Source organism: Cottoperca gobio, chromosome 7, assembly GCF_900634415.1.
Source record: "Cottoperca gobio chromosome 7, fCotGob3.1, whole genome shotgun sequence".
NCBI classification, from domain to species: domain Eukaryota; kingdom Metazoa; phylum Chordata; class Actinopteri; order Perciformes; family Bovichtidae; genus Cottoperca; species Cottoperca gobio.
In genome coordinates, this window is record NC_041361.1 from 4,840,681 (window position 1) to 4,868,180 (window position 27,500).

Consider the following 27,500-nt stretch of genomic DNA (forward strand, 5'->3'; position numbering starts at 1 on the left):
CAAAGAAATACACAAAGAACACTATGAGGAAAAAGAAATGTGCACGTCGAGAAGTAATTAGACATCATGAATGAAATGTGATGTCAAATTCCTTTTAAAATGTTCCAAGGATACCGAGCTCTTGATAACGTGTACTTTGGCATTCCATATGTGTACACCACGATATCTGAGGGAGGCCGTGTGTGGTTTTGTTAAAAGAAAGGTGGAGATGATCAACCTGTATAGTATTATATTTATTTATTCATTTGAAGAAGTTGCTAAACAATGATGGTAAAGAAAAAGGCACAACGCATATTTCTATATGAACATGCATATCTGAGGAATATTTATGTTATAAATGAAAATAATAAGTAGTAGTAAATGTAAATACCTCAATTTGTATTTACCCATGAATTTCTTGTTAAATGTATTGTTGATTTGGCTCTTACTGTCTATTTTTGATGCGTAACCTGTGTTTGTTGTTTTACTTTTACCATAAATGAGTTGTGCGTCTTTCTTTTCCCCTCACAGTTGTCTTGGAGGAACTGACAATGTCAAACATGAGAATGAAATGGACCTTTTTGAAGCGATCGATGAAAAAGTAAATTACACTGAATCGTTGCTTTGAATTAATATTGCTTTTCAAACGTTCAAAATGCAGACTGAAAATGACCACTTATTTCTTTTATTTTTTCCCCCTCTCAGGAATCCAAACATAAACGCACAGATCGCTCAGTGTTGTTATATTTACGAAAGGCACAACCAGGGAAGCCATGGCCGAGGCTAACAAAAGAGAAGGCTAAGGTCAGTTAAACACAAGCGAACACGGTTAACTAAATGTGTATCAAACATTTTATTACTAACCGTTATGAAACGGTTAATTTATGCACAACATTAGAATGTCATTAATGAGACACATTTGTGTTTTCACAGGTGAGTTGGCTCAGTGTCGACTTCAACAACTGGAAAGACTGGGAGGACGACTCAGATGAGGAGATGGGCAACTTTGATCAATTCTCAGATGTAAGCACTGCATTGATAAAATGCTCCCAAAATAAGTATTAGAGAAAATAAAGAGAATAAATATAGTACTGGTGTTGAATTGGTACTTATTGGTACCATACTGGTGCATTCCTACATTTAGTGTTTGTCTTTATTAATAAGTGCTTCAAGAAAATTAAACTCTAGAGCTCTAAAATTGAATCATTCTTTCTTTGACTTATTATTAAAAGAGTTTGCGCCATTGTCTTTTTTTGAGTGCTAAGAATGATGTTGTTTACGGTAGCAGCATTTGTTTAATAATGAGAACTTTAATAGTTAAACGTTTTGGTTTTATATTCCAGATGATGAACAACATGGGAGGCGAGGAAGACCTGCCTGATCTCGATGGTGCAGATGAAGTAAGTTTTCCTTTTACTTCCTTTCTAAGCTTATATTCAGGAATAAAAACGGTTCATAAATCATATCTTAATCAGTAGAACTGCAACGATTAGTCGACTAATTGATCGAACAGAAAACTAATTTGATAATTGATTAATCGCAAATTAATTTTTAATGCAAAAATGGCAGAAAATGCTGTTTTCAGTCTCAATTATGGAGATGTACTGCCTCTGTTTTGGAACGATAAGACAAGACATTTAAAGACATCTTGGACTTGGAGAAACTGGGATGGATTCTTTTTACTCTTTTCTGGCATTTTATTGACTAAACAATTACTTACGTAAGTAATCAGCAGATGAATTGATATTGAAAATAATCACGAGTTGCAGCCCTATTAATCAGTCAGTAATGGTTAAGACATGTTGTTGTAGTAAAACTAGAGCTGTCAAGCGATTTATAAATCGCATATTGCAATCCATTTCGCGATTGCGTTGTTAATGTGTCTCAGGTAGACTGAGTCATTCTGCGTCTGAACGCCGGATCAAGATGTATGACTGAGACACTTTAGCCTCAGCGGCGGTGCTAGCTAGCTAAGTGCTTTGCGTTGAGGTGATATTTCAGCTTGAAGTTCTCGATGGTTCGAACATTCTTTGCTGCAGGAATCTCACAGAACGGAGCATCAACAGTTACATCCGGGAGTTTATTAATGTAAACTTTGCATTCACTGGGCCAAGTAGTGTTTTCTCATCCGCTTCATCATGTTGACGAGGCTGCTGTGGCCGCGCCGCGTCAGTGACGTAAAGGGTCAAGGGGCATCTAAGAGCGCGATTAATCTGCGTTAATGTTTTTGTTGCGTTAATTTTTCAATGATTAATCAAAATGAACACTAATTTGACAGCTCTAAGTAAAACATCTAGTTTAATACATAACATCTTTTAACCGTATCTCCTTTTTTGTCTTTTAGGACGAGTCAGCAGATAGCGATGATGAGAGTAAGTATTTATGCACTACATCTGTATAAGATGGCTTCCATGTTTGATAGGTTTGTTGTGATGTGAAGTTTAATGTTATTTCTCTACTTTCCTTTTCAGAAATGCCAGATTTGGAATAGAAGACTGTAAGACTCTAGAAAGAAAATGGAAGAATAGAGGGCAAGAGGAATCATAACAAATGTATATCTTGAAAACGAAGGCAGTGACAAACAACTGTACATATGAGTCAGTAGCCATATTTAAATCCATAGCCTCAGCTCCAAACTCTTGGCCGATCAGTACACTGAAGGTTGATATGCATGGTATTGTACAGAGCAGCTATCTCCACTTCCATTTGCTGTACTGCACCTTTTCTTGTTTTACTGTTAAATAAGTAAGCACACACTATTTGTTGGAAAAGCTGTGTAGTTGTCCTAAACTGAGGAATATGTGATTTACAATTTTGTTTTCAAATTTAATTGTGGTTAAAAAAAATGATTAGGCCCACCCATTCCCAATGTTGTGGTTTATAAGTAAGTCGACCAGTGTAGTTTATCTCTTGATTTAAAAAGACACTATGTACATCGTAAAAAAAATTAGATGCATTTACTGATTGGGTTCCTCTAAAGCCTTCCATGTGCCGTGAATTAGATATCAAGGAAGCCAGTCTTATGTTTCTGTGGCTTAACCTTCCAGCTTACATGTTTCCCTTTTACTTCTTGTTTAATGTTTGTAAAATTGGAATATTCTGAAATCATTGCAGCATCTTCCCAGTTTATCACTTACTTTGGTAATCTGAATGGATTCCACATATTTAGTATCTTAACAGTTCCTCTCTCCATACCCACCTAACATGCACACTCATGTTAGACTGCAGAAGCCAGTTGAAATGTTTTGCAACTGATGACGAGGCTTGAAGCTTGGTTGGGCCTCAGCATCATGTGGTGTGTTGCTATTCTCCAGGTTCTTTCCGTTTGTTCACCTATAATGATCCTCCCTTCTCAGCGAAGGCGTGTCAGAAGGATACGGCGACGTGTAATGACCAAATTATATTTGCACCGTCAATAAAATGTAAGGGGAGCGAAATATTGTTGAGTTACAGTGGAAATTCTTTTTTTATTGTCTACATCTTTCTAATAAACTGTTTAAGAATCATTTTAAAGGCCTTTTTTTTTCCTTAAATGACATTTGTTGTACTTTTTGAGTTTTTATAAATTTTCCCCTTAATACAAAGTGTGCCTTTTTTCCAGATGGTGATTTTGGACTGAATACATAATTATTTGAGGAGTTGTGGGAGCACATTTAGTTTCTAACCTGGTTACAAGTGTAATTTATGTAATCTGGTTCGTGCGATTGTGTAGTTTGAGAACACCCTAAAGTATGTGAATTATTTCGGTGCTAGGACCCAGAAACCTGCAGGCTCCTGGGCCCAGAATTTTAGCATACTTCCTCTTCAGGCCTGATTTCCTCACTGTCATTTCCGAGAAGATGACTAATTTGCAATACTAGTTTCCTGTTTTTACCCTAAACACATTAAAATAAAAGCATAGATGTCAGGCTTGGATTAAGACTGAATACTTAAAGATAGCTGTTGTAACCTGGTGAACATTGATTTTAAAAAATTATGTTTTTTGGATAAAACATCTCACACCTATGACAGTGAAATACAAATGACTAACTGTTAAATACAAAAAAGGTACATCAAATACAGACAGTTTTCCAGATATAAACTCACATCGGTATTAACATTAGCTATAACCACTTTGTTTAGATCTAACTGGTGGAAAGTAACTAAATACATTACTCGAGTACTGAAGTAGGCTACAGTCCTGAGGGCTTATTTGTATGTTGTGCTACTAAATATGTCTACTCACGTTTAAGATTGTACTTTGAGTTTACTTACGTATATTAATACACAGTAAGCATAATAAAATACGATGCATCATTATAAAATAAGTTGTGTATATATATCATTTTGTAATTTATTATTTTATAAAACAGGTACCACATTAAAGTTACATATTAAAGCATCGGTAATACTAATGCAATTATATATAATATAATTATTGTGTGATGAATAGATTAACTTTGGATATTTTAAGAACATTTTCCTGAGGATACAATAGCATTGAAGGGTCATAATAATGAAATATAATACATTACATTACAGTTCATTTAGCTGAATAGCTTCAAATAAGCCAAACAAAAGTGCAACACACAGAAACAATAGAATACGAATTCAACTATTAGTTACAAATAAGCCAAACCAATGTAAATGCAACATACAAAGAACAGTGCCCCCCCCCCCCCCCCCCCCCTCTCTCTCATTCGCCAAGGTGCAGTCGAAACAGGTGAGTTTTCATTACCTTACAGTTCATTTAGCTGATGCTTTTGTCCAATGCAACTTACAAAAAGTGCAAACAATCATGAGGATCTTGCAAGTGCATTAGCTTCAAATAGGTATAATCCTTTAAGTGCAGAACAATAGCTTCAAATAAGCCAAACCAAGTGCAACATACAGAAACAATAGAATACGAATTCAACTATTAGCTACAAATACAAACGGAAGGTGTGGAGACTGTGCTACATAATATACAGTAATAGTGCATGATTCTGGTTTTTATTATTATTGGGTATTTTCTTGTGAAGTCTGGTGTAGAAATGTGACCGGATGTGCACGCGGTTGTTGTTGGGACATTTACACTGCTGCTGCTGATCGCTCTGTTCTGTGATCATGGCTGCACTGGACCACACCAGCCATGTTTGCTAATTTAAAACCCAAAGGTTAGGGGAATAGTTGTTTATAATTTACCGATGTGCCATCTTCACCCGCATATACGTTTAGACGAAGGTTTAGAGGCATCTGCGCCTTCGTGATCCCGGGACTGAAAGGTTGGATAGCTTTAACTGAAATATCAGCGAAACTTTTGATGGTGGTGGTGGTGGTGTGGGAGGATGATGCTCTGCAAAAGTGTCTGTGTGCGTGCAGCGTAAACAATGTAACTTCATCTGGCTGCTAGCTAACGTTAGCCCGTGAACAAAAGGGAGCACGCCTCCCACCAGTTAACAAGCGAGTCTGAGTGAGTTAACGTGAGTCGCTATCAACACACCGGGTGATATTTGTTTTCATCCGCGGAACTCTATCGCTAATGGGCACCATGGATCCACACCAGCGTGGCTGCGGTACCTTCTACCTGGCTACTAGCTAACATCGCAGCTTAAGTAACGTACTTACTGAGTGAACGTTGGGGATGCTATCAGTTAGCTACTAGCTAGCTTATGTTAGCTAGGTTCTATTGTGATGATTTAGCTAAATAACCTTGGAGTTGGAGCGAGGAATATTTTTGTCACGGCAAAGTAATAGGTATGTCCAACCTATTGATGAATTGATATTATATCTAACGTTAACGGTGTCAGTTGTTAGCTCAGCGGACTAGCAGCGCTTTTAAGTGAATTGTTCGTTTGAGTACGCAGCTAGCGCGACTTAGCTAACGCGGCGCCTGCTTTTTGCAACGGCCTTGTTAAATGGAAATATCCTTAGAGGGCTACTTATGTATAACGAGTGTATGGCGCTGTTAAAACGCGAGTGGTGGGGGTAACAGTGCTTCAGGCCTTTTTTGTGACTGTAAAATATGATCGCTAATCCCTCTATTGTTACTTGGCCGCCGGGTCTTGGATACTGTTTGTGTTGGCTATGCCTGCCTGTGCCTGGGCCGTACATTTATCATGGTAGATCGAGGAGGATGTGCTCACATTAGCTGCGCCTCATCAGCGGCAGTGATGAGCTTCTCTCGTAATATTCCGGTTGTCCATTACGGCTCGCTGCTAGGGCCTGGCATCTGCTGTTTCTGCCTGGCTGCGACATTTTGACGGTTGTTGTTGTTGTTGGAACGAAATGGTGCTGTCATTAGCTTTTGGTTGCCAAAATCATTTAGGATAGAAATTGTGTACATATTGCGTAGTGTGTGCCAGGCTGCATGGAAATTATTTAAAGGATACATTTGCGATTCATATGGTGATGCATATCGTGCACTTAGCCCCGTTAATCAAATGCTTCCACTTCTATTATTTTTCACTGAATATAAGTGTGCATTTTTGTATTTAGTTTTATCCTCTTCTTTTTGTTTTCCAGATGGAGTCAAATAATCATTTCAACTATAGTACCCACTCCTCAGCAAACTCAGGACTGAAACTCTCCTCAGGGGATTCTCTTTATACTAACGGGTCCTCCATGAGTTTTCCTCAGCAGGGGAAGAGTGAGTATTTCACTGTGTCAGGATACATATAAAATAAGCCTTATTGTGAAAATTAATGCCAGTTCATGAACTTTAATGAGCCAAACTTAACTTTTTAACTTGACTAATGTTCTTATGTCTAACAGATATGAATGGCGAAATGAATGTGAATGGCGTCACTACTGTACACGGGTCCGGTGTGCCTGGTTCCCACCCACCAACAGCTCCTTACCCACACATGAGCAACCACCACCAGAGCAGCATGGGCTATGACTACTTGTGGGGAGGACATCCTCAGTATAGTCCAGCCATGGGCACCTCTCCTGGGCACGGGATGCACCAGAAGCAGCCTACACCTGGGATGGTGCAGCCTCAGTCACAACACCACTTCCAGGGTCATGGACAGTACCAGCTGAATGGGGGTATTGAAAGCTCCCACCAGCCCCCTGTGGCAGGCCCACCAAACATGCCTCTTACTGGAAGTCAGTACTGGAACAGGAGTAACCCCGGTCCACAGCAGATAAGTTATAATTCCCACAGTATGTATGGGACCTACCAGAGTCCGACACATCCTGGAATTACACCGTCACAGCATCACCAGCAACAGTCCTTACAACCGCCCCCACATCAAGCGTCACAGCAGCACCTCCACTCCCATCGTAACCCACACCACCACCAGCAGCACCAGCAACCACAGCATTATGGCCTGATGCCTAATGGGATGCCCTACTACCAGCATCAACCCCAGCACCCGTCCCTGCCATCTCCCCAGCAGCAGCCTCCATCTCAGCCCCAAGGCCAGGCTCAGATCATTCCCCCAGTGGCTCAGAGTTTTACTCCTCCACGTGGCAGCCCACAGCACCAGAGTTTAGTTAGAGGAGGCACTGGCAGCCCACTCCCTGTGGGGACGTCCTCCACACCACTGATGTCACCATCAACAGTGCAGGATAGTGAATCACCCAAGGGCCACAGCAGGGAACTGAGCCCCCATGCTGCTAGCAACGTGGGAAAATCTACTGTCATGCAAGGTGAGCCCTTTACACTTTTACCTTTTTTTAAAGATGTGTTTTTAAAACTTTTCTATTTTATTTTATGAATCTTTTGTATTTCTTTAGTTTCAATTAAAACAGAGTTATTATCGTGTAAGTTAAACACAAACTTAAATAAGCAGTGAAAAATATTTGTCTTACACTAGTTAAATGTGTAGTTTGTGGTGGTGAAAAAGTACTCGGACGATTTCCAAATACAAAAGATTTAAACTTTCTGGGCATTCGTACACCGTTCTCCAACCATGTATTCTGTACGTATATGTAGCTATATACTTCTGAGATATTATACCTGGCCCTAACAAAACAAACTAAAACTAAATATTTCTTTAATCTGAAACAACTAATTGAATATTCAAAACTATTCTAACGTTGCATAAGAAAGTCATTACTGTTACATTTGTGCGTGGAATTGGTTAGTTCTACCTTTTGACACTACTGGTATTATAAAGTTTTATTTCCTCATAAATTAAACTCTCCTCGACTTTACATTTCCTCCTTTATTGTCACCAGTTGAGTGATACTCGTATAGTCATACGGTCTTCTTCCTCTTTGTCCATACTTGGCCTAGCCTTCCCAACTCTTGATCATTTTGAATTAGTTCTTTTTGAGGCTTCTGTAGAGAATAGTGTTCTTAGGTATCGGCTAATCATTTTAGTCATTTCTAAAGTATAAATGCCCAAAACCTCTGGTTCTAATTTGGATTTGAATGTTACCTTATTAATGTTTTACATTATGTTATATTGTTTATGTATTTAGTCCTTCTGGTATCAGGCCAGTCTCACTGCTGGTGCTCAGCTATGGGATAGTGCCAAAATTCAACCAGCAGGTGCCACTGTTTGATTATTTGACAGTGGCCATCAGATGCTTCAATACATAATATACTTCCTGTGAATTCATCCTATAAAGAACACTTAACCTTTTTTTATTGACTATTTTTGTTTGTTCTCCTCTCTGTCAGGGCATACGAGAGAAGCTGTCAAGGAGGAAGACACGAGCCATAATGGCAATGAAAGGGCACCTTTTGCCCAGAGGATACCCAAAAGTGCGGCTCATGTGGGACCTGATTATCGTCAGCATTCTGAACAGCCAGCAGCTCAGCATCCAGAAATGTCTTCCCCTGTCAGAGAGACAGCCGTTAATACACCTCCCCAGTCTGTGTCATCGCAGCCCTCTGAATCTCCCCCGGCCTCAACACCTCCTCGGGTCTCTGCAGCTCCTGCTGTCTCAGAGTCTCCCACATCTGCCCCTGGGCCCCCTTTAGTATCATCCCCCGATGTAGAATCTATTCCACCACACATCTCAACGCACCCCAATGTGTCCTCTGCTCCGTCTTCAGCCGTTTCTCCCAGACTATCCTCACCTACATTGTTGAAGCAAGGCTTCAGGCCTCCCACTTCTGCTGCGACTGAGACATCTCCTGCTGGATCCAAGCATCTGTCAGCAGGGTCCTCTCCCTCCTCCCTGCCTTCGTCACCTCAAAAGTTGTCTACACCTCTTACTTCGACTGATAGTGCGTCTAGACCCGCAACAGTTTCTTCAGTCCCTCCGGTCTCTTCTCCCTCGTCAGACTCTGTGGCTCATCAAACCAAGTCTTCTTTGCCTCGTACAGCTTCTGGACCTCCTACTACTGCACCCATCTCATCTCTTCAACAAATGGTTCAAGGGTCCAAGCCACCTCTGTTGAAATCTTGGTTTCCTGATAAATCTAGAGTTCAACATGAAAAGCCTGGACCCCCAAAATTAATACCTGCCGCTTTGTCAGTGGGTGCAAAATCCTCATTCGCTAGTGTGGCTCCACCTCTTATGTCAGCACCTTCAACCTCAAAACCATCTGGCTCTTGTTTATCAGCATTTCCCATGTCTGTGTCAAAAACTCCATCAGTTGGCAGTAGACCTTGTGACCCAGCGCCCACACCCCAGCCTCAGACATGCACTCCTCCAGCTGCTGACTCTGGTCTTTTCACTGCTTCTGCAGCATCTTCACCACCAGGAGTGAAGAACTTATCCTCCTCAGCAGCCCATGAAAGTCTTACAGTCCGACCTCTGTCTACCCTACCTCTTCTAACCACTCAAGCCTCCAGGACTGCACCCGTGTCCGCCCCTCCTGCCTTGGTGTCTGTGCCCTCTGCAATGGGTACGTCTTCTGGAGTGGTCCAAAGTTCTGACTCTGAGCAGCATCCTCCGAACACCACTCCTCCTGAAGCGCTGAAGCAGTCTCCTCCCAAGCCAGAGCACCATGGTCATAGTGAGGACAAGAAAGCTAAAAGAAATGGAAAACCAGAGGAACACCTCCCTCTGCTGGATTTGGGCAAGATAAGAACATCACAGAAGGTGGAAGCTACTGAAACTGATACATCTGAAATTTGCTCATCAAAATCCCTCTCTGATCTTCCTGGGAAACCCTTGCAGACCACAGATCCTGATCAAATGCCCAAGAATAAACAGACGGCTTCTGAAAAGCACCACATGCAAAGCAGTTTCTATGAGACGGAAGACTCCACGCTGGAGCAGACTCCACTCAGAAAGTCTTCGCATCTCCACAGCACAAGGGTAGAACATCTGACTGATGATGAAAGTTTTGATGACCCTTCACATACAGCTTCTTACTTTGATTGCAATTCAACATTTGACAGCCCCTCAAGAATTGATGTCAGCTCTGCCTTTGAAAAGACTTCTCTTCTAGACGACGATAGCTCATGCATGGACGACTCGACTCACTTTGACAACAGCTTTCACCTGAGCAAGGACACTTCTCAGTTTGGCAGCACTTCCCATGCAGAAGAGGAACCATCTACTGCGTTTGATACCACTAGAGATGGCACATATTCTTTTGAAGACTCCAGAGATGACGCGTTGGACTCCACCAGGGAAGGGGACACGTCTGAGGCAGAAGAGACAAAGGACAGCTGTCAAATCACAGGAGAATCCATGCTGGAGTCTTCTCTGAACAACACCTCTCAGATGGAAGAGCCATCTGTAGACTCGAGTGATCTGTCCAACTCGCGCTCATTTCAGCCAGGTCTTCAAGGTACATTCTTAAAGTTCATGATGATGGAAACTAGTTTGTTTTTCCCCTCCATAAAAAATGTTTTCATTCTCTACACATTGCTTTTATTGTCTCCAAATAGAGATGGATGTATTTCCAAATCAGATTACTTGTCTTTCTGTGTTGTCATTATTCTGAATTCTGCTTACACAATTTAATGTTGTTGTTGTTCATCTCAGGACCTGAAGCAGAGTGGGGGCCCAGAGGACATGATGCACCAGACTCAGCTGGACGCATTAAGACCGCTGTTGATGAGACGATGACTCCCCCGAGTTTCAAGATGAAGGAGGAGAACTTCATCGCCTTCAGTACCCCAGCAGAGAGCCCTGCTGTACACCCACTCCAACCAGTAACTGATCCAATTGTGTCAGCTGCTGGAGGAAATGTGAAAACCCCAGGGAAACCACGCAAACCTCGAGCTCCAAAGGCACTATGGATTAAAACCCCAGGTATTTAACATTCTGATTTCAGCAAAATGTACATTTTAAAATGTTAGATCTTGTATTTAATTTTTTTAACCCCCCCCTTTTTTTCCCCCAAGCTCCTGAGGAGGTCAAGCGAAAGCCTCGGGCTCGAACCCCGAAAGTGGAGAAGTTGAAGACTGATAACGAGGGAGACAATAAAGAGGAGGTAGCCAAGGGCAGAAAGAGGAAGAAGTCTCTCAAGGTGGATGTTAAAGAAACATCAGCTGTATGTGGAGAGGCTGGGCCTCCCACAGCAGAGGTTGATCCCATCACAGCCACAATTGATGCTGTTCTGGCCAACACTTCAGCTATTAACACAACATTCGAGAAACCCAAGAAGGCGAAAAGGGTTAAGAAACAAGACCAAGAAGGAAATCTGGCAAAAACACGGAAAGATGCCGAAACAACGGCTGATGACGTTGATGAAAATGATGATGACAGCTCCACTGCAGGTACTGAATAAGGGTTTTTTTCTTCATGAGGAGGTTCCACATCATGTAAAGGCATTTTGTTGAGGACATGATATCACAGTTTGACAGTAAACCTGATTGTGTGCATTTTCTTGAACAGGTGAATCGAGACAGAGGAGGGTTGCAACTGAGGAGCAGGTTCAGTTCCCAATGCAGCATGGGTAATGTTCCCTTGTGGAGTTTTGTTCATTTGTTTACAGAAAAGTCTTCCTGTGCTAGGATTTTCTTCTTTTTTTGGGGGGGGTTTTAAGAAATGTAAATTTGTGAATGACTTAAGAAGAGCAGGACTTCTGTCTGTAGCAAATCTTGTTTGTGGTCTCAAACAAATGTGTTTTTATTTAGTTTTGAAGGTCTTCAAATGTGTGCCGTGTTAAAAAATTGTAAATCTAGTTTGTTTGCTATTTTCCTGTTGTAATAATGAACTTTCAACTTTAGTTGGAAGAGGGAGATTCGTGTGAAGAAAATGGAGGATCGCATGAAAGGCGAAACCTGGTACTACTCGCCTTGTGGAAGGAGGATGAAGCAGTTCCCGGAAATAATCAAGGTACATTTCCCTGTTATTAATTTGTAGTCTTTCAAGGTAAATTCAAAGCATGATGATGTATTGATAATAAACACTCACTATTGTTCCTGTTCTCTTGCCTATTCTCCTAATTGGTTCTTCCAGTACTTGAAGAAACACACGGACAGTGTGGTCAGCAGAGAACACTTCAGCTTCAGCCCACGCATGCCTGTTGGAGATTTTTATGAAGAAAGAGAAACTCCTGAGGTCTGTGTAATGTTCTGAGTAATGCTCAGTTTTTTTCTTCTTCTAATTGTTCACAGATTCAAAGGATGAGTTTAAAAAAATACTACACCGTTATTCTCATTGTAATACAAACGTATCATAAATGTGTAGAAGGCATTTCTCATCATTCTCTACAATATGTTGCAGGGTAAGCAGTGGGTCATCTTGGCTAATGAGGAGGTTCCCTCTATGATCATGGCCATCACTGGCCGGCGAGGACGTCCTCCAAACCCTGATAAAGAGAAACCCTGCAGGGTTCGTGGCCTGAAGGGAGGACAGGCCCGCCGCCCGGGTAGACCTCCCAAACCCAAGATGATTGACCTCCTTACCAAAGTTGATGCCAAGCTTTTGAAGCGACTTGAGGCTAAGGGTGAGTGGATGTAGACTGGAGGAGGCATGACTTTACAGGGATGTGTTTATAGCCAGTAGTTAAAAGATTTACCATCTATTTATCAATACTTATATAACATTTACATGTGTACATTTGTAAATGTGTATATTTTATTAAACTATTGCCTTTAATTTTGAACCGCTATTACTGTTTTATTTAACTACACCGAGAGAAGCATTACGAAATACATTTTTGCATGAGTATAATGACAAAGATAATTCTATTCTATTAAGACAAACTATACAGGAGTCTTACAACCAGATTGCAATAACCTGAAGAAGTTCTGTACTTGTAGCTAATTGTTTGTATTTCTGTTTTTATAGAAGCTCTCACAGAGGAGGAAAAGGAGAAACTTGCAAAAATCAAAAAGAAAATGAAGAAAAAGGTACGTTGCTCAGTTCATGTACTTTGTAATGTTGTGCCGTTGACATTTCCTCCTAATTCATGTTGCCTGCTGTTTATTATTAGGCAAGAATGAAGAGGAGGGAAGATGCGAAGATTAAGAAGATAAAAGTTGAAAAAAAGAAAGCCAAGGTACAGGCAAACGCCAAACACGCAATGATTTATCAGCGTTTTCCTCAGCACCACCTCTTCCTCATCCCAACATGTTCGTTCTTTCTTTCATTCGTGGGTTCACCTTCAGCAAGCGGCCAAGGACTTGGAGCTGAAGGCTGAACCAACAGACCAGACAGCCACTCCGCCACAATCAGCGTCTGCTGCAGCGCCCAAGAAGCCCGGCCGCAGGAGGTCAGTCAAGGTTGAGGCTCCTCCGAGGGTACAGCAGACTGATGAGGAGCGGATAGCCCAGGGTAAGAGGGTGCTGGGTGCTCGCAGTAAAGCCAAGGCTCTGGCTAAAGCCCAGGCAGAAGCGGAGGCGGTGGCTCAGACGGCTCAGGCAGTTAAGAGGGCAGCAGAGAGGAGAGTGCAGGCCCAGAGACGTCTGGAGGAGCGGAAGAGGCTGCAGTTGATCGCAGATGAACTGAAGAAGCCCACAGAGGACATGTGTCTCACTGACCACAACGTGAGTTTTGGAATTCTTTTAACTTACTCTATTAGCAATGTGATTGCATAGGATTGTAATCGTGACCATTTTAACTTTGTCTCCGTCAGCCGCTGCCAGAGCTGTCCCGTATCCCTGGTGTGGTTCTTTCTGGCAAAGCGTTTGCACACTGCCTGGCTGTGGTTGAGTTCCTACATGGCTATGGAAAGTTGATTGGTCTCAACATACCCAAGGACATCCCCAGCCTTGCTACCCTGCAGGAGGGCCTCTTAGGCCTGGGCGACAGTCAAGGAGAGGTCCAGGACCTGCTGATGAAGCTGGTGGAGGCTGCACTCCATGATCCAGGCCTGCCATCATTTTATCAGGTGAGTGATGACCATTCTATCCATTTGTATTCATGACATGGAATTGTTTTTATCCTGATGATAAGGAGTGATGATCTACATTTTCTTCCTCATCCCAACTTTCAGTCGGTAAAGATTCTCGGGGAAAAGCTGGTTGAGTCAGAGCTGACCCGCAGCACAGTCTCAGAAGTGCTTCGTGTCTTTTTGGAATCTCATGGTTATGAGACAGATGTGTGCAACACACTGAGGACCAAAACATTTCACGCTCTGTCCCCTGACACCAAGGCAGCCGTCCTGGGTTTCCTGGTGGACGAGCTCAACAGCAGCAACGTTGTGACGAGGTCAGAACAATAACTCCTTAAGAGGATACTCTTGAATCTAAAAGTCTGTTACTAACACATTTCTGTTGCTTTATATTTCAGTGACATTGACAACACATTAGAAAACATGGCAACTTACAGGAAGAACAAGTGGATCATTGAGGGGAAGTTGCGCAAGTAAGATCATGATTTCTCTCTTGAAACGCAGACAAATTCACAGATTACTAAGATATTGTTTTTGTAATTAAAGCACAAAGTTGTAGGACATGTTGATCCTGAGTGTTTTCTCCCTTGCAGACTGAAGGCAGCACTAGCGCGTCGTACAGGGCGCTCGGAGGAAGAGCTGGGTTTTGAGGAGCGGAGGCGCAGTGCCAGAGTGGCCGAGGAAGAGAACCTCAGTCTGGAGGAGAGTGGCCCAGCCTCGGAGAGAGGCAACCGCCGCACGCGCAAAGAAGAGCCCAAACTCAGCGACGTAAGTATCTGCTGTTTTGATTTGAATGTATTAGAAACTAGTGTTTCCTACGTTAAATTTGCATCTTTTCTGTTACAGAGTGAGAGCCCTAGCACTGCCAGCATTCCAGAGCTTGAGAGGCAGATAGATAAGCTGGCCAAGGTAAGCCTGATGCACCACACGCAGTTCTTTATACATTTATCTTGCTTTATAGTAAATATTCCGCTGCTTTTGTATCTCCACAGCGACAAGCGTTTTTCCGTAAAAAGCTGCTACTGTCATCTCATTCCATGCGGGCCGTATTGCTGGGCCAGGACCGTTACCAGCGCAGATACTTGGCCCTGCCTCACCTTGGAGGAGTTCTGGTCGAGGGGCCAGAGGAGCTGTTGAGTGAGTCTGAGAATACATTTGAGAGAAATGTGACTTTACAACCCCTTGGCTTGTCCATCTTCTTCTAAACTCGTATCTTTATCATGCAGCTTCTGGAGAAGTCCTTGTAGCCGAGGTTCCCGTCAACTTTCTCAAAAAGGAGCCCAAAGTTGAGGAGACCGCCATTCCTACCACTCTTCCTCCTACTCTGCCTTCCTCTCCTTCCTCTGGTACCCCCGCCCAGGCCCAGACCTCGTCTCTAGAGGATGACAACCTCCCTGGCACTGCATCCCTCATGAGCAGGCCAAGAGGACGAGGACGGCCCCGAAAAATCAAACCAGAAGTGGAGCTTCACCTCCGCACAGCAAAGATTCGCCGCCGGCGTCGAAGTAGCGCCAGGTCGGGCGGTGAAGAGGGGCCGGGATCACCGAACAGCGGCACGCACGACCTCACACAGGCTGCTTTCAAGAGCTGGCTCAGCCAATCGCAGGAAGGAGTGACCAACGGCACATGCTCCGCAGCAGGAGATGCTCCGGAGGGTAATCAACCAGAGGAGAGTGTGAAGCAGATGGCAGAGAAACAGGGACAGTGGTTCAACCTGCTCCCTAAACAACCGTGCGACGATAACTCTCTGACTGAGCCCCAGGTACCCAGCTCACCCCCTAAACTCCTCCCACAGATCCTGAGTGCTCTGCCGGCATTCGCTGCTCCACTCCTGAAGGTTTGCCAACACAATCATAACTCTATATATAATAATAATAATAATAATGCACTTTGAGTCATTTGTGTTGTGTCTGTATAAATAAATAATGTCTACTCCTCAGCCGGACCCGCTACTGCCTGGCTTGTCCCCAGCAACACCACAGGACATTCCTTCCACACTACCTGCTTCTGCTGTTCCTGTTTGTGCCTCAGCACTTCCTCTCCCGCAGCTTCTTCCAGTTTCCATTCCTCCTGCCACGCCTGCGCCAACTACCCCCACCAGGCCAGGTCGCAGGCGGAGAAGAGGAAGCAGAGGCAGTAGTCCTGCCCGCAGAGGGCCAAGAGCAGCTGCAGCCAAGCGCCGCGGCCGTCCTCCCAACTCTGTGTTTCAAGAGCTCGAGCAGCAGTACTTCACACAACTGGTGGTCAAGCCCATTCCAGCATGTAAGTAGTATCTGTGAGTAAAGTGTGACAGATGTTTGTTTTTCCTTAAAACTTCTTTTGTCTAGAGCTACAACCATTAAGCAACTTATAGTTACAATTGTAAATGAATGAATAGTAATTTAATGCCATTAAATTGCCTTATCATAAAGAAAATGACGGGTGATAATAGATTATGACCAAAATCTCACGACAACGAGAGTCTAATGCAACATCTGCTCACACTGCTAACTTGTGTTCAGTGTATAAATATGTAACATGGTCATTTATTGTTCTCGGTGTAAAACACACGTGGTGTCTGTCATTCCTATTTGTAATGTATATGTTTTTTCTTTTCCAGCAATGGTGTGTGGCTGGTGGTGGATTAAGAATCCAGATGAACTGCAAAGCATCTTACAAGCTCTCCATCCAAGGGGCATCAGGGAGAAGGTGCTCCATAAGCATCTGGCCAAACACATGGAGAACTTAACTGAGCTATGCACCAAACCTGTCAACGGTGAGTGTGGTTCATTAATGGATCATCTCAGTATGATTCTGTCCATTTTGACTTGACATCATCGTTCATCATCCTGCTTTCCCCTCCGCACGTGGCCCCCCCCCTCTCGCCCTGTGCGCTCCTTAAAACTGTTCTTGTGTTCTTTTCATCTAGACCCTATTTTTGAGTCGAAGGTAGAGGAGAAAGATGTGCTGTTGGTGGCTCTGCAGCAGCCCTGGCAAGTGCAAGAGAAAGCAATGGAGACTGACATCAATGCCCTACAGTGGGTGGAGGACCTGGAGCAGCGGGTCATCGCAGCTGACCTCCATCTCAAGGTGAGAAAGCACCTCACTGTTTGTCTACTCTGCATCGTCCGTTACAACTGGAGTTGTAGCTGTTCAATTAAAATAAAACCTTTTTACAACTGAAATCGCATCACATGATAAATGTGATGGCTCCATTAGAGATGCTATTTGGACTTGCATGTAGCAAACTTTAAAAGTAATTGAAACGAGTAGGAAATGGTTTCAAAAGCACCCGTGTGGTCACCATGAACCACCATATCTCCGCTTCAAGTCCGGCACGGAAACCTTTTTGTGCATGTCATTCCACATTTATCTTCTTTTATTTGCTTTCATCTCCCGGCTTTCAAAATCTTGCGACTTCACTCCCAGGTCTGAGACTAACTCCACCCACCTGCATTACTTTGAAAGGCCGGAGAGAGGACCTTAACATTGTCTTTTCTTTTTTTATATTAAATATCATGACATAGATGAGTCCCAACTAGTCATGTAAGCATTGGACCTTGCGAGTTTCAGTGCTGATTTAAACCAGTAGATGGTGTGTTGAGCCATTTTCAGCCGATTTTCATAAATTGGGTAAGAAATGTCACTACTAACACCAGCATTGATGCATTTTCATATTTCAGCAATGTGACATAAGTGCTGAGAGGTTTGAGTCTCCCATTTACAACGCTATGAAAACATCTGGGTATCTGTTTCTTTGCGTTTCTTCAAGGCGGCACCTCAGGGTGCAGTGAATGATGCTGAATCCAACACAGAGACACCAATGGCAGAATTTCAGGTAAACATTAAAATACTTTCCCTCCCAATTCTTTAGTCTTAGAAACGTGAAGTTATATACACACGTTTTCTGCTTCGTATCTCCCTCACTGATGCTTATCTCTCTCGCCGCCTCCTTTCTAAGCCCTACACAATCCCAGATCCAGACTCCACACGGGATGACCTCCAATACTATGACCATGAAGCCGACCCACGTGATGACTGGATTGTGCGAACTAAGAAGGAGTGGTCGGGCCTTCCACGTATCGTCACCCACCCCGTGGACTTGGCCGTGCTGCGTTTGGCCAACCTTGAGCGAAACATCGAGAGGCGCTACCTGAAGGAGCCGCTGTGGAACCCAGCCGAAGTGATGCGCCTCGCTCCACTCACCCCTACTCCAGGAGAAGAGCATCCCATGGATGTCTTCAGGTGAGCCGAAAAGGCTTTTATAAAAAAATTGCAGGCGATGAGTTTAGTTTGTATTATGTTTGAAATGCATTTCCTTTTAAACCTTTCCTCTGTTTCAGTTTGGAAAGTGAGATCACGTCTCGACTACGAACATGGCGACAAGCTCTGGATCGCTGCCGCAGCGCTCCCCAGGTCTGTCTGTGTTTACTTCAGCTGGAGAAGGCCATTGCTTGGGAGAGATCTGTGACTAAAGTGGTAAGTGACTTTACCTCCTAACACTTGGATTCTCATGTACTTACTGTACAAAGTAAGACAAAAGATAACGCCATATTCATATTTTTTTTTTATCCAGAATTGCCAGGTTTGCAGGAAGGGAGATAATGATGATTGCCTGTTGCTGTGTGACGGCTGTGATCGTGGCTGCCACATGTACTGCCTGAGGCCCAAAATCACCCAGGTGCCAGAGGGAGACTGGTTTTGTCCTACCTGCATTGCCCAGGTCAGAATCTGTCCTGTGGTTTTTCTATCTCTCTATCTATCTCTATCTATCTCTATCTCTATCTCTATCTCTATCTCTCTGTCTCTGTCTCTCTCTCTCATATATTAATATTTTATAATGGAAAGCCAAATAAAATGTATAACAAATATGTGATGTATATCTGTTTCCTTATTCGCTCCGTCCCTCAGGAGGACTGTGATTCACCGCGCTCGTCCAAAAAGAGAACTAGGGTGAAAAAGAGACGATACGAAGACGAAAGCTCTGAAGATGAGAGAACAACGCGACGCAGTAGTGGCGGCATGGCGACGCGGTTCAAGGAGATCGTGACACCGGCCTCATCCTCCCGTCAGTCTGGAGACGGAAGCGCCGCTAAACGTCGTCGCATGACGACCCGCAACCAGCCTGACCTCACCTTCTGCGAGTGAGTCCTGCCTTAATCGCTGTCGATCTTTTATTGATGTCACTCAGCAGGATTATTACTTTTTAAGTCTGCAGGGGGACATTTGTTTTGACGGTGATGGATTTGTGTTTTTATTATTTCTTATTTCCTGCCAGGATCATTCTTATGGAGATGGAGGCACATGGAGACGCCTGGCCGTTCCTTGAACCAGTCAACCCCCGACTGGTGCCAGGTTACCGCCGCATCGTCAAGAGCCCGATGGACTTCCTCACCATGAGAGAGAGACTGCTACAGGGAGTGTACGTTTCATTAGTGCTTTCACTATTGTGCATAAGAGCTAATAGATATAGGTTCACTTAATAAGGCTGGACTGATTGTTCTGTACTGTCACATGTATGACATAAATATACCTGTATTGTTTCAGTTCTGTCGCCTCCTGTATTACATTCTCCTTTCATCCAGTTCTAAAAAGTAGCGCTGTCCTCACCTGAAGATGTTCTTGGTGGACTAACACTGCTCATCTTTTCTCTCCTCTCTCTCCTCTCTCCTCTCTCTCTCCTGTTTCCTCAGGTACTGCAACTGTGAGGAGTTTGCGGCAGACGCTCATCTCGTCTTTAACAACTGCGAGATGTTCAACGAGGACACCTCTGAGGTGGGAACGGCCGGACACGCCATGAGGCGTTTCTTTGAGAGCCGCTGGACGGAGTTCTACTCAAATAAGGACAAATAGGGGTCTGCGATGTTCCCCCTGATGGTGGGGCTGTAAAACTGTTGGTGCTGTCACCGTCCCAGTCACACTCTCATTACTGCTAAGACTGTCTGGATGTTCTTCCAGCTATGTGTATTCGCTCATGTATAGGTATATATGTATAGACTTTGGCTATTTGTCTGTTATTGTTTCCTCTACCGGCCAAATCTTTTCCAGGCCCACAGCTGAACTGGCTTAAACTTGTACCCATTCCCCATCACAGAGAGAACATGTCTCTTCAGTTTCACCTCGTCACGTCATATCCTGTTTGCGTTCTCCTGTCACGTCCTTTCACAAGCCCCATGTCGTAGCGAGGCCTTCGGTCAAGCCCTGCTTGTGCGGTGATGACACGGTCCCAGGCCCTGAGTATTTTGTCAGACTCGTACTGAAGGTCAGGGACTGATCACACTATTGCAGCCTAACTGCTGCATACTGGACCTGCTTAGCACCGCTCCACGACTAAATGGATCAGAACTCTTCACTGAGCTCGGGCCATTTCTTACCTGTTCAATGGAAATGTAATGTAACGTGGTCTTATGCCTAGAAGTAACTTTTTTGCTCAATATATTTTTATTATATATTCTATATATAAATATATATAAAGATTACAATAGCTGGGATTATTTAATAGCAATAGCTTGTAGTGAATGTGTACAGATTATCTTATAGAGATGTCTAGACGATTTCCGAAAAAGGCCAGTTAAACTAAAAGGAATCTGTTCTTGGACTGTCACAAGTAGACGTTGTATAACCTCCACTTAAAGTCTTGCACGACACACATTCACACATTCACAATTTCACCAAGACACACATTGACATGCACACAATTTCACACACATACCCACCTTCTTCTTCTGCTGCTGTGTGAAAGACACTGGGGAGCTTTTTATTAGTGTTGGTCAGTCTGGGCGTATATTTCACTGTCCCTCTTGTTGAAAGTAAATTATCACCTGATATGTGTCGGACTTTAGAAAGGATGCAACACGGCTCAAACGGAAAATTTGCTAATATTATACGATAAAATTGCCCCAAGAGAAGATGATGCTTGCAGCTTCAAAACCGCAATTGAGCAACTGATCTGTTGACAATCTACTTCTGTTTGTTCTGCTCGTCTGACCAGGCGGAAACATCGAAAAGTAGTTATGTGCAAGGCTGAAATCCTCCCATTTTAAATACTAGAACTGCAAATGACTGGACACATTCCTGTCTGGTTTTCTGTTTTACATTCCTTTTTATTGATTTTTATTTCTTGCTGTACAAGGGCCAATGTACGATGTTGCGCGGCATGGTTGGTGTGCTATGAAGGTGTCAGGATGACTCCACAGTCTGGGTTTTTAATTTAAACATGTTTCTTACACTGAACTCAAATCCGTTGATAGGAAAATAAAAGTTTGATGTTCCTTATTACACTTAAAGGGACGGACGTTTTTTCAAAAAAGAAAAAAAAAAAGACATGAAAACCAAACGTGGTGTTAAGTGGATTTTTAATAATGTACAGTTTTGGTGACTTTAGATTTGTTCCTTTATATTTTTAGGACCAATTCATCATTTTTAAGAGGAGGTATTACAAGACTCTGTTGTATTAAGGTGATGTAACACGTGTGCATCTGTAGAATGTACTGTGAGTTGAATAAAAACCACATCTAGTAGAGCGTATTTTATTCTCTTTGACCTTCTATCACGTATGTGTGTAGACTTATTATTATTATTATACAGACTTTTTTTTAATAAATGTTTTTACCTATACCTTGATATCTTTTTTAATTTTTTAATATTCCCTACTATACTATGACATTTCTATTGTGTACTCTACTATATGATACTTTTTATGAAATATACTATGGCTTTATTATTAGATGTTATCATTTGTATGAATGAGATTATTGAATATAGTGTACAATGTTTAAATCTATAGCATTTCACTTAAAGGAATACAACTATTGCAGCTGCCACAATAAGTTGATTAATCGATTCGAACGTAATTGTTAAAAGTATTTTTTCACGCAACATTGCCAAACGCTACCTGGTTCCAGCTTCTTATTTGTGATGATATTCAGCTTTTAGTAAATGAAACATCTTTTTGTTATGGACAAAACAAGACATTTAACATCAACATGGGCTCTGAGAAATATTGTGTTGAGCCTTTTTCACTACATTTTACACTACTAAACAAGAACATAGTATTAATCATTGATATACAATGAAGTCCTAGATATTGAACATAATGCTTGCACATGGAGAAACACCATTTACTGATATTAAACACTATAAAATATTGCGAGAGTGAAGTTTATACATTTACAGTGTGCTAATTGTATAATTGCAATAAATACAACAGCATACCTAAAAAGAAGGTTATTCTGTTACAAACACATCTGCATTTATTGTCAGATGCATATTTAAAAGAAATAGTCACACACACCTCATACCTTTACTAAAACTCACTGTATATCACAAGGACAGCCCCCTGCAATATGTCACATTTAAGGGTTAAAAAGAGCCCTTAACCATGATGGAAATGTGCTGAAGTGTTTGGCCGGGGCTCTGCAGCTCGGTGGAGAGTCCTGTCTGAGGCACATGCTGCTGGGAACATCCTGCCATCACTCCCAGCTGCTCTTCAGTGGCAGAGACTCAAGTACAACACATTCAATCACTTATATTCTAACACTTCAATGTACAACGCAAAAAAAACAATAAGGATATACAGACGGCTATAGAAAATGTGTGTACTGTCTTTTAGTGCATCTCTACCTCTCTCTTTGCCCTCTGTTGCTCTCTCAAATCCCTGAGCTGGCACTTTGTGTGTGTGTGTGTATATTTGTGTGTGTGAAATTATGTCAGTGTCAGCACTCTGGGCGGAGGGGGCTGAAAACTCCACACGCCAGCGGGTTCCAGTGTGCCCCCAGCCCGCCCCGCTCTACACAGTTGGGCTTAGCCCCACAAAAGGGGGGATAACAGTTTAACAGTTGCTACGGAGAGGAGGGGGTAATCCACGGCATAATGGGGCACGCCAGCAGCACCTCCAACCCTCCTCCACCAACCAACCAGTACATTCTGGACTCTGAGGGTCCCTGAGGCCTGGAGGGTCAGGAGAATCAGAGCAGACTCCAAGCGTCTCCACATCATGTCAGCCGCCTCTATTTAGCTGCTAAACAGTTTGTAATAAATAAAACGTACGCACAACATCTTGGTGTACAATGCTTAAGGTGGCACTATATAATGAAACACGGGAAGAAATTCTGCTTTTGTCTTCTGAAATATAAATATGCATACTTAATACTTTACATAATGTCTACATGTCTTCATATATTTATAGGAAGTGGACAACAGGATAATGTAAATGTAATAGCAACATTTAAAAACATCAATATTCAGACGTTGCATCACAGAGGTGAATAAACTGAGGAATTCTGTCCGTTAAACAAACGTCTTCACAAGGTGTGTGCTCGTTTCATATCAAAGAGTGAAATTAAAAGCCTGCACAGATGCATCATCACAACAGGCTCCATGGCAACAGCATCATGAAAGAGTTTGTCCCCATGGTGACCAGAGCAGAACCTCACAAGTAGTTTGTGGAAAGGGGAAAGAAAAAAAAAAGAAGAGGGCGGGAGAGTTTCTGCCAACATAATAGAACAGCTATATGGTTTCACCTTTAACACTGCTCTCTATTCAAAACTTACTGTGTTTCTTCTGCTGTTAAACATGGAACGCCGGTCCATCTCACTTCAGATCTAAATACATTAAAAACATACAAACAAAACACCGTTAAACATTAGAGGACAGAAGGAAGAATCACATTTATCTGATGCTGAAATGCATCAATGTCTGACCCAATAGATACTTTCAAAGCGGAGGATGTGGTCATTTGTTGTTACTCTCGTCCTCTCTGCTCACTAATGGTCCCTTTCTCCTATAATTGATATGAAAATCAGGCTGTGCAGCAGTAATGGGTGCCAGGTGCTGAGGACACGCCAATGCAGGAGGCAACAGGACAAGCCACAAACACCTTTTGTGTTACACTCTTGGATATGTTTGAGTTTATATTTTTGTTATTGTCAATAAATTCCATGACCAACATCACATCACATTAGTCTGACTCTCAATACAATTTGAACACATTTTAACATGTTTGTATTTGCATGGTAACGCTTGCTAATTAGCTAAAAGCTGGGCACTGTAGTTCTTTCAGCAAGTGTTACTCAAAAAGGTGTAAATTGAACATATGTTGGGGATAAAGGTACTTTTCACCTGTGGATTTATACACATTTCTTGCTTTGAATTGTATGTATTAAAACACAAACTGTCAACACTTGAAGCCAACAAATGCTGCTACCTGACATTCAACCTCATCTTTCAACTTTCAACCCCTTTTACGTTGCTTATAATGAGATTTTTGTCCTTTTCCATAAGAAGTTATATAATGTTATGTCGTCACTGCTCCCTCTGGAGTGGCCACAATCACTTCAGTTTGAAGATAAGTGAAAGGCTCCTCGAAGTTTCATGAAGATGAATTAAATTGCTCAAGGTCGGTAGAATGTGTTAAAGGACAATTGGGAGGGTTAGGGTTAGGATGTTATATACATGCAACCTTGGAGAGACATTGTTTCAAGGGCTTGCACGGACTAGTGTTTAGGGCCGGAGGAGTGGGGTAAGGAAAGGGTGAGGAGAGAGAGAGACTGAGACTGAGAGGGGGGGAGGCTGCTCTCATCAAAGGACCTCTCAGACTCTACAAGTTAATGAGGGATGTAGCAGAGACCCTGAAGCCCTCAGACCCCGACAGCTGCACACAGACGGACGGGCGGACAGACATAAGGACATACATAGAAAAATAAACATACTGAGTTTGAAATGACGTGGCGTGAGGTAAGCATTTCATTTAAATTAATAAATGTATTTAAAGTCCCCCATGATTTGTAGGATCCTGAGTAAAAGAGGAGTACGTGTGTTTGTATTGTATGGCAGGTTTAACTGTTACAGCAAAAGCAACACTTTGTTGTCGGCCAGATGGTTACGACATGTTATAATGTTTGGGCATCGATGTATTTTTTTATATACATGTGCCTGTATCAATACGTTCAACATGTTTTTGATCATGGATCCCAGCGCCTGTAGAGTTTGAAGAAATATGTTTTGTTAAACTAAATATAAGGCCATCTTTGTTTACGCCCCCTTTCTCTGAGGAGCTACGAAGTCGGCAGTTCTGGCGTGCCATTCTTGCTGAGCTGCTTGGCACCATGTTCTTAGTGAGCGCCGTCCTGGGTGCCTCTGTGCCAGGCCCTGGAGAGCCCCCCACGGGGCCCCTGTACCCAGCAGTGGCAGTGGGCGTGTCGATTGTTGCAATGGCACACTGTTTTGGAGAAATAAGCGGGGCACAGGTGAATGTCTCATCGTCACAATTTCATTTTAAAATGGTGTTTTTCTTTCTCTGATTTATTTGTCTTTGCTGGTGATGACATACAGTCGTACTCAGATCCTTTACTGAAGTATAAATACTAATACCACGATGTAAAAATACTCCTAAACGTCCTGCACTTTAAATCCTACTTAAGTAAAAGTACAGCATTATTAGCTTAATGTATTTTAATATCAACAACACTAACGTACAACAACATATATTACAATATATGACATTATTAGATGTAAATATAGCATTTAACTTTGTATACACAGTCAGGCAGTTCAGTCCAGTGGTGCCCGACCTGGGGGTCTTGCTCCTCAGAAGGGTCCCAAGATGACTTTAAACAAATATTACATTTATACAAAGTTCTGCTACATTTATCTGCATTATTTCTTTGGTCTTTTCTTTGATCTTTGGATACTTCTACCTCTTTGAGCCCCCAAAAGTTATTCAATGAAACCGTCTGAGAAGTTTAGAAGCATTTGATGGGACAACTAGACACAAACCAAACATGTTGGTCTGATCTGAAACAATACACTATTATATAATCTTATCATATATTTGTTTTTCTTAATCTATACCTATAAAAGTACAATATTTCCCTCTGAAATTTAACCAATTAGAAGTATAAGTATAAGTACCTGCGTAAACACATGTTCCACCACTGGCATTTGTTGAGTTTATATGTTATCTAATAGTTTTTCACTATTGTAAATGTGTTTATGTGTAAGCAGTATTTGTGCTCTCTGATCAGGTGAACCCTGCAGTGACTCTGGCTCTGTTGGCCACTCGCAGGTTGGATGTTCTCAGGGCCGTTGTTTATATCGCCGCTCAGTGTTTTGGGGCCTCTTTAGGAGCCGGGGCCCTCTACCTGGCCCTGCCGCTCAAAACCACTGCAGAAAACTTCGTCAACAGGGTCAGTCCCCGGATTATTAGTGGGTTACCTTTCAAAGCTTGAGAGACGTTGCATCTTTTGTCCAACTTCTCCCGCTCCTCTCCCTTTCTCCTGGTTTACCTCACTCAGGTTCCTATAGAGCTGAATGCAGCCCAGGCTCTGGGCATCGAGGTGTTGTGCACCTTCCAGATGGTCTTCACTGTGTTCTCAGTTGAGGATCAGCGACGGAGGGAAAGCCCAGAACCAGGAAACCTGGCCATTGGATTAGCACACACTGCTGGAGTGCTAATAGGGGTAAAGAGGAGCTTTCATTTGCCATTTCAAACAACTGCGCTGTGATGTACCCATGTAGCATTGAGGAGGCTATACAATGAAGAGAAGGATAGCCTGCAGAAATATTTACTTATTGCCATCGTAAAAAGGTATAACGAGAAAGAAAGGAAATAAAGAAGAAGCATTACCTACCTGCTGAGAATTTAAGATTTATTTATTTTTTAACAGTAATTAGGAAAAGTGGATTGTTTACGTGAAACGTGATGCTGAACAAATAACATTTTAAATATTTATTAACTGTAAAAAGTGAGTCTATATAAATGTCTGAGTATCCCTTTACAAATGTTTGTTCAATGTGAGTTTATGTTGTTTTTTTCCAAATATGAAAACCCAATAAAAACTCAAATGTATTTGTTTTTGACCTACTTGTTTTTGTATTTGTTATGTTTGTGTGTGTGTGCTGTTTGTTTTTGTCAGGGGCGGTTTTCCGGTGCTAGTATGAACCCTGCACGTTCTCTGGGTCCAGCCATCTTCACTGGCCTCTGGGAAAACCACTGGGTGAGAGAGAGATGTAACATTTACATTTACATTAAATAGTCAGAAAGAAAGTCATAGTATAGGAATTTAAAAACAAATGTCATAAAAAGTAATCGTATAGTATGCCATAATAAAGTCATATTACAAGCAAAGACATTTTTTACTTTATACTTTTACTCTTACTGGAGTCCAGACCTTTAAATTGCTCCAACATTGTATAAGTATTAACAGTTGCCTCAGTTGTAAAGCTCAGCTGATAGTCGTCTATTCATCTCCCAGATAAAAGTTTACTCCTTTGCTTCTATACACATCTTTTGAATCTCATTATAATGTATATGTCTTTGTTTCTCTTACGCCCACCTCCAGGTTTATTGGATCGGACCGGTGACCTGGTGCTATACTGGCTG

General features: G+C 42.4%; 3 protein-coding genes across 3 annotated transcripts in view; all 3 read left to right on the forward strand.

The window, feature by feature from the left end:
• LOC115010723 (prostaglandin E synthase 3-like) overlaps window positions 1–3,486 on the forward strand; it is a 5,507-nt gene extending 2,021 nt beyond the window's left edge. Inside the window, exons 3-8 of the mRNA XM_029435464.1 lie at window positions 511–580; window positions 685–783; window positions 913–1,002; window positions 1,323–1,379; window positions 2,324–2,351; window positions 2,451–3,486. Of these exons, the coding sequence (XP_029291324.1) occupies window positions 511–580; window positions 685–783; window positions 913–1,002; window positions 1,323–1,379; window positions 2,324–2,351; window positions 2,451–2,470 (364 nt within the window). The 3' untranslated portion in view covers window positions 2,471–3,486. The remainder of the gene's footprint in view (window positions 1–510; window positions 581–684; window positions 784–912; window positions 1,003–1,322; window positions 1,380–2,323; window positions 2,352–2,450) is intronic.
• A 1,558-nt stretch (window positions 3,487–5,044) lies between these two features.
• On the forward strand, window positions 5,045–21,641 carry baz2a (bromodomain adjacent to zinc finger domain, 2A). The gene is made up of 30 exons (XM_029435466.1): window positions 5,045–5,222; window positions 6,463–6,586; window positions 6,712–7,593; window positions 8,573–10,642; window positions 10,840–11,109; window positions 11,202–11,576; window positions 11,695–11,755; window positions 12,030–12,138; window positions 12,262–12,363; window positions 12,529–12,751; window positions 13,096–13,157; window positions 13,241–13,306; window positions 13,416–13,793; window positions 13,883–14,137; window positions 14,243–14,457; window positions 14,539–14,613; window positions 14,734–14,908; window positions 14,987–15,049; window positions 15,133–15,277; window positions 15,367–15,977; window positions 16,081–16,402; window positions 16,740–16,895; window positions 17,049–17,209; window positions 17,892–17,957; window positions 18,081–18,364; window positions 18,463–18,598; window positions 18,696–18,842; window positions 19,031–19,263; window positions 19,398–19,541; window positions 19,813–21,641. The coding sequence occupies exons 2-30, from the start codon at window positions 6,463–6,465 to the stop codon at window positions 19,970–19,972; spliced, it is 8,070 nt and encodes a 2,689-aa protein (XP_029291326.1). The 5' UTR covers window positions 5,045–5,222; the 3' UTR covers window positions 19,973–21,641.
• A 3,027-nt stretch (window positions 21,642–24,668) lies between these two features.
• The window catches only part of LOC115010718 (aquaporin-4), a 3,474-nt gene continuing 642 nt past the window's right edge, over window positions 24,669–27,500 (forward strand). The window contains 7 exon segments of the mRNA XM_029435457.1: window positions 24,669–24,853; window positions 25,174–25,365; window positions 26,143–26,304; window positions 26,413–26,577; window positions 27,034–27,114; window positions 27,460–27,483; window positions 27,485–27,500. The exon segment at window positions 27,485–27,500 is cut by the window's right edge and continues 642 nt beyond it. Of these exon segments, the coding sequence (XP_029291317.1) occupies window positions 24,839–24,853; window positions 25,174–25,365; window positions 26,143–26,304; window positions 26,413–26,577; window positions 27,034–27,114; window positions 27,460–27,483; window positions 27,485–27,500 (655 nt within the window). The 5' untranslated portion in view covers window positions 24,669–24,838.

Bases quoted from the DNA above. Each gene is read 5' to 3' on its own strand.
- baz2a (XM_029435466.1), top strand. From the start codon at position 6,463: ATGGAGTCAAATAATCATTTCAACTATAGTACCCACTCCTCAGCAAAC. The intron at 12,752-13,095 runs GTGAGTGGATGT...CTGTTTTTATAG, and splicing joins GAAGCGACTTGAGGCTAAGG to AAGCTCTCACAGAGGAGGAA. The intron at 19,542-19,812 runs GTACGTTTCATT...CTGTTTCCTCAG, and splicing joins GAGAGACTGCTACAGGGAGT to GTACTGCAACTGTGAGGAGT.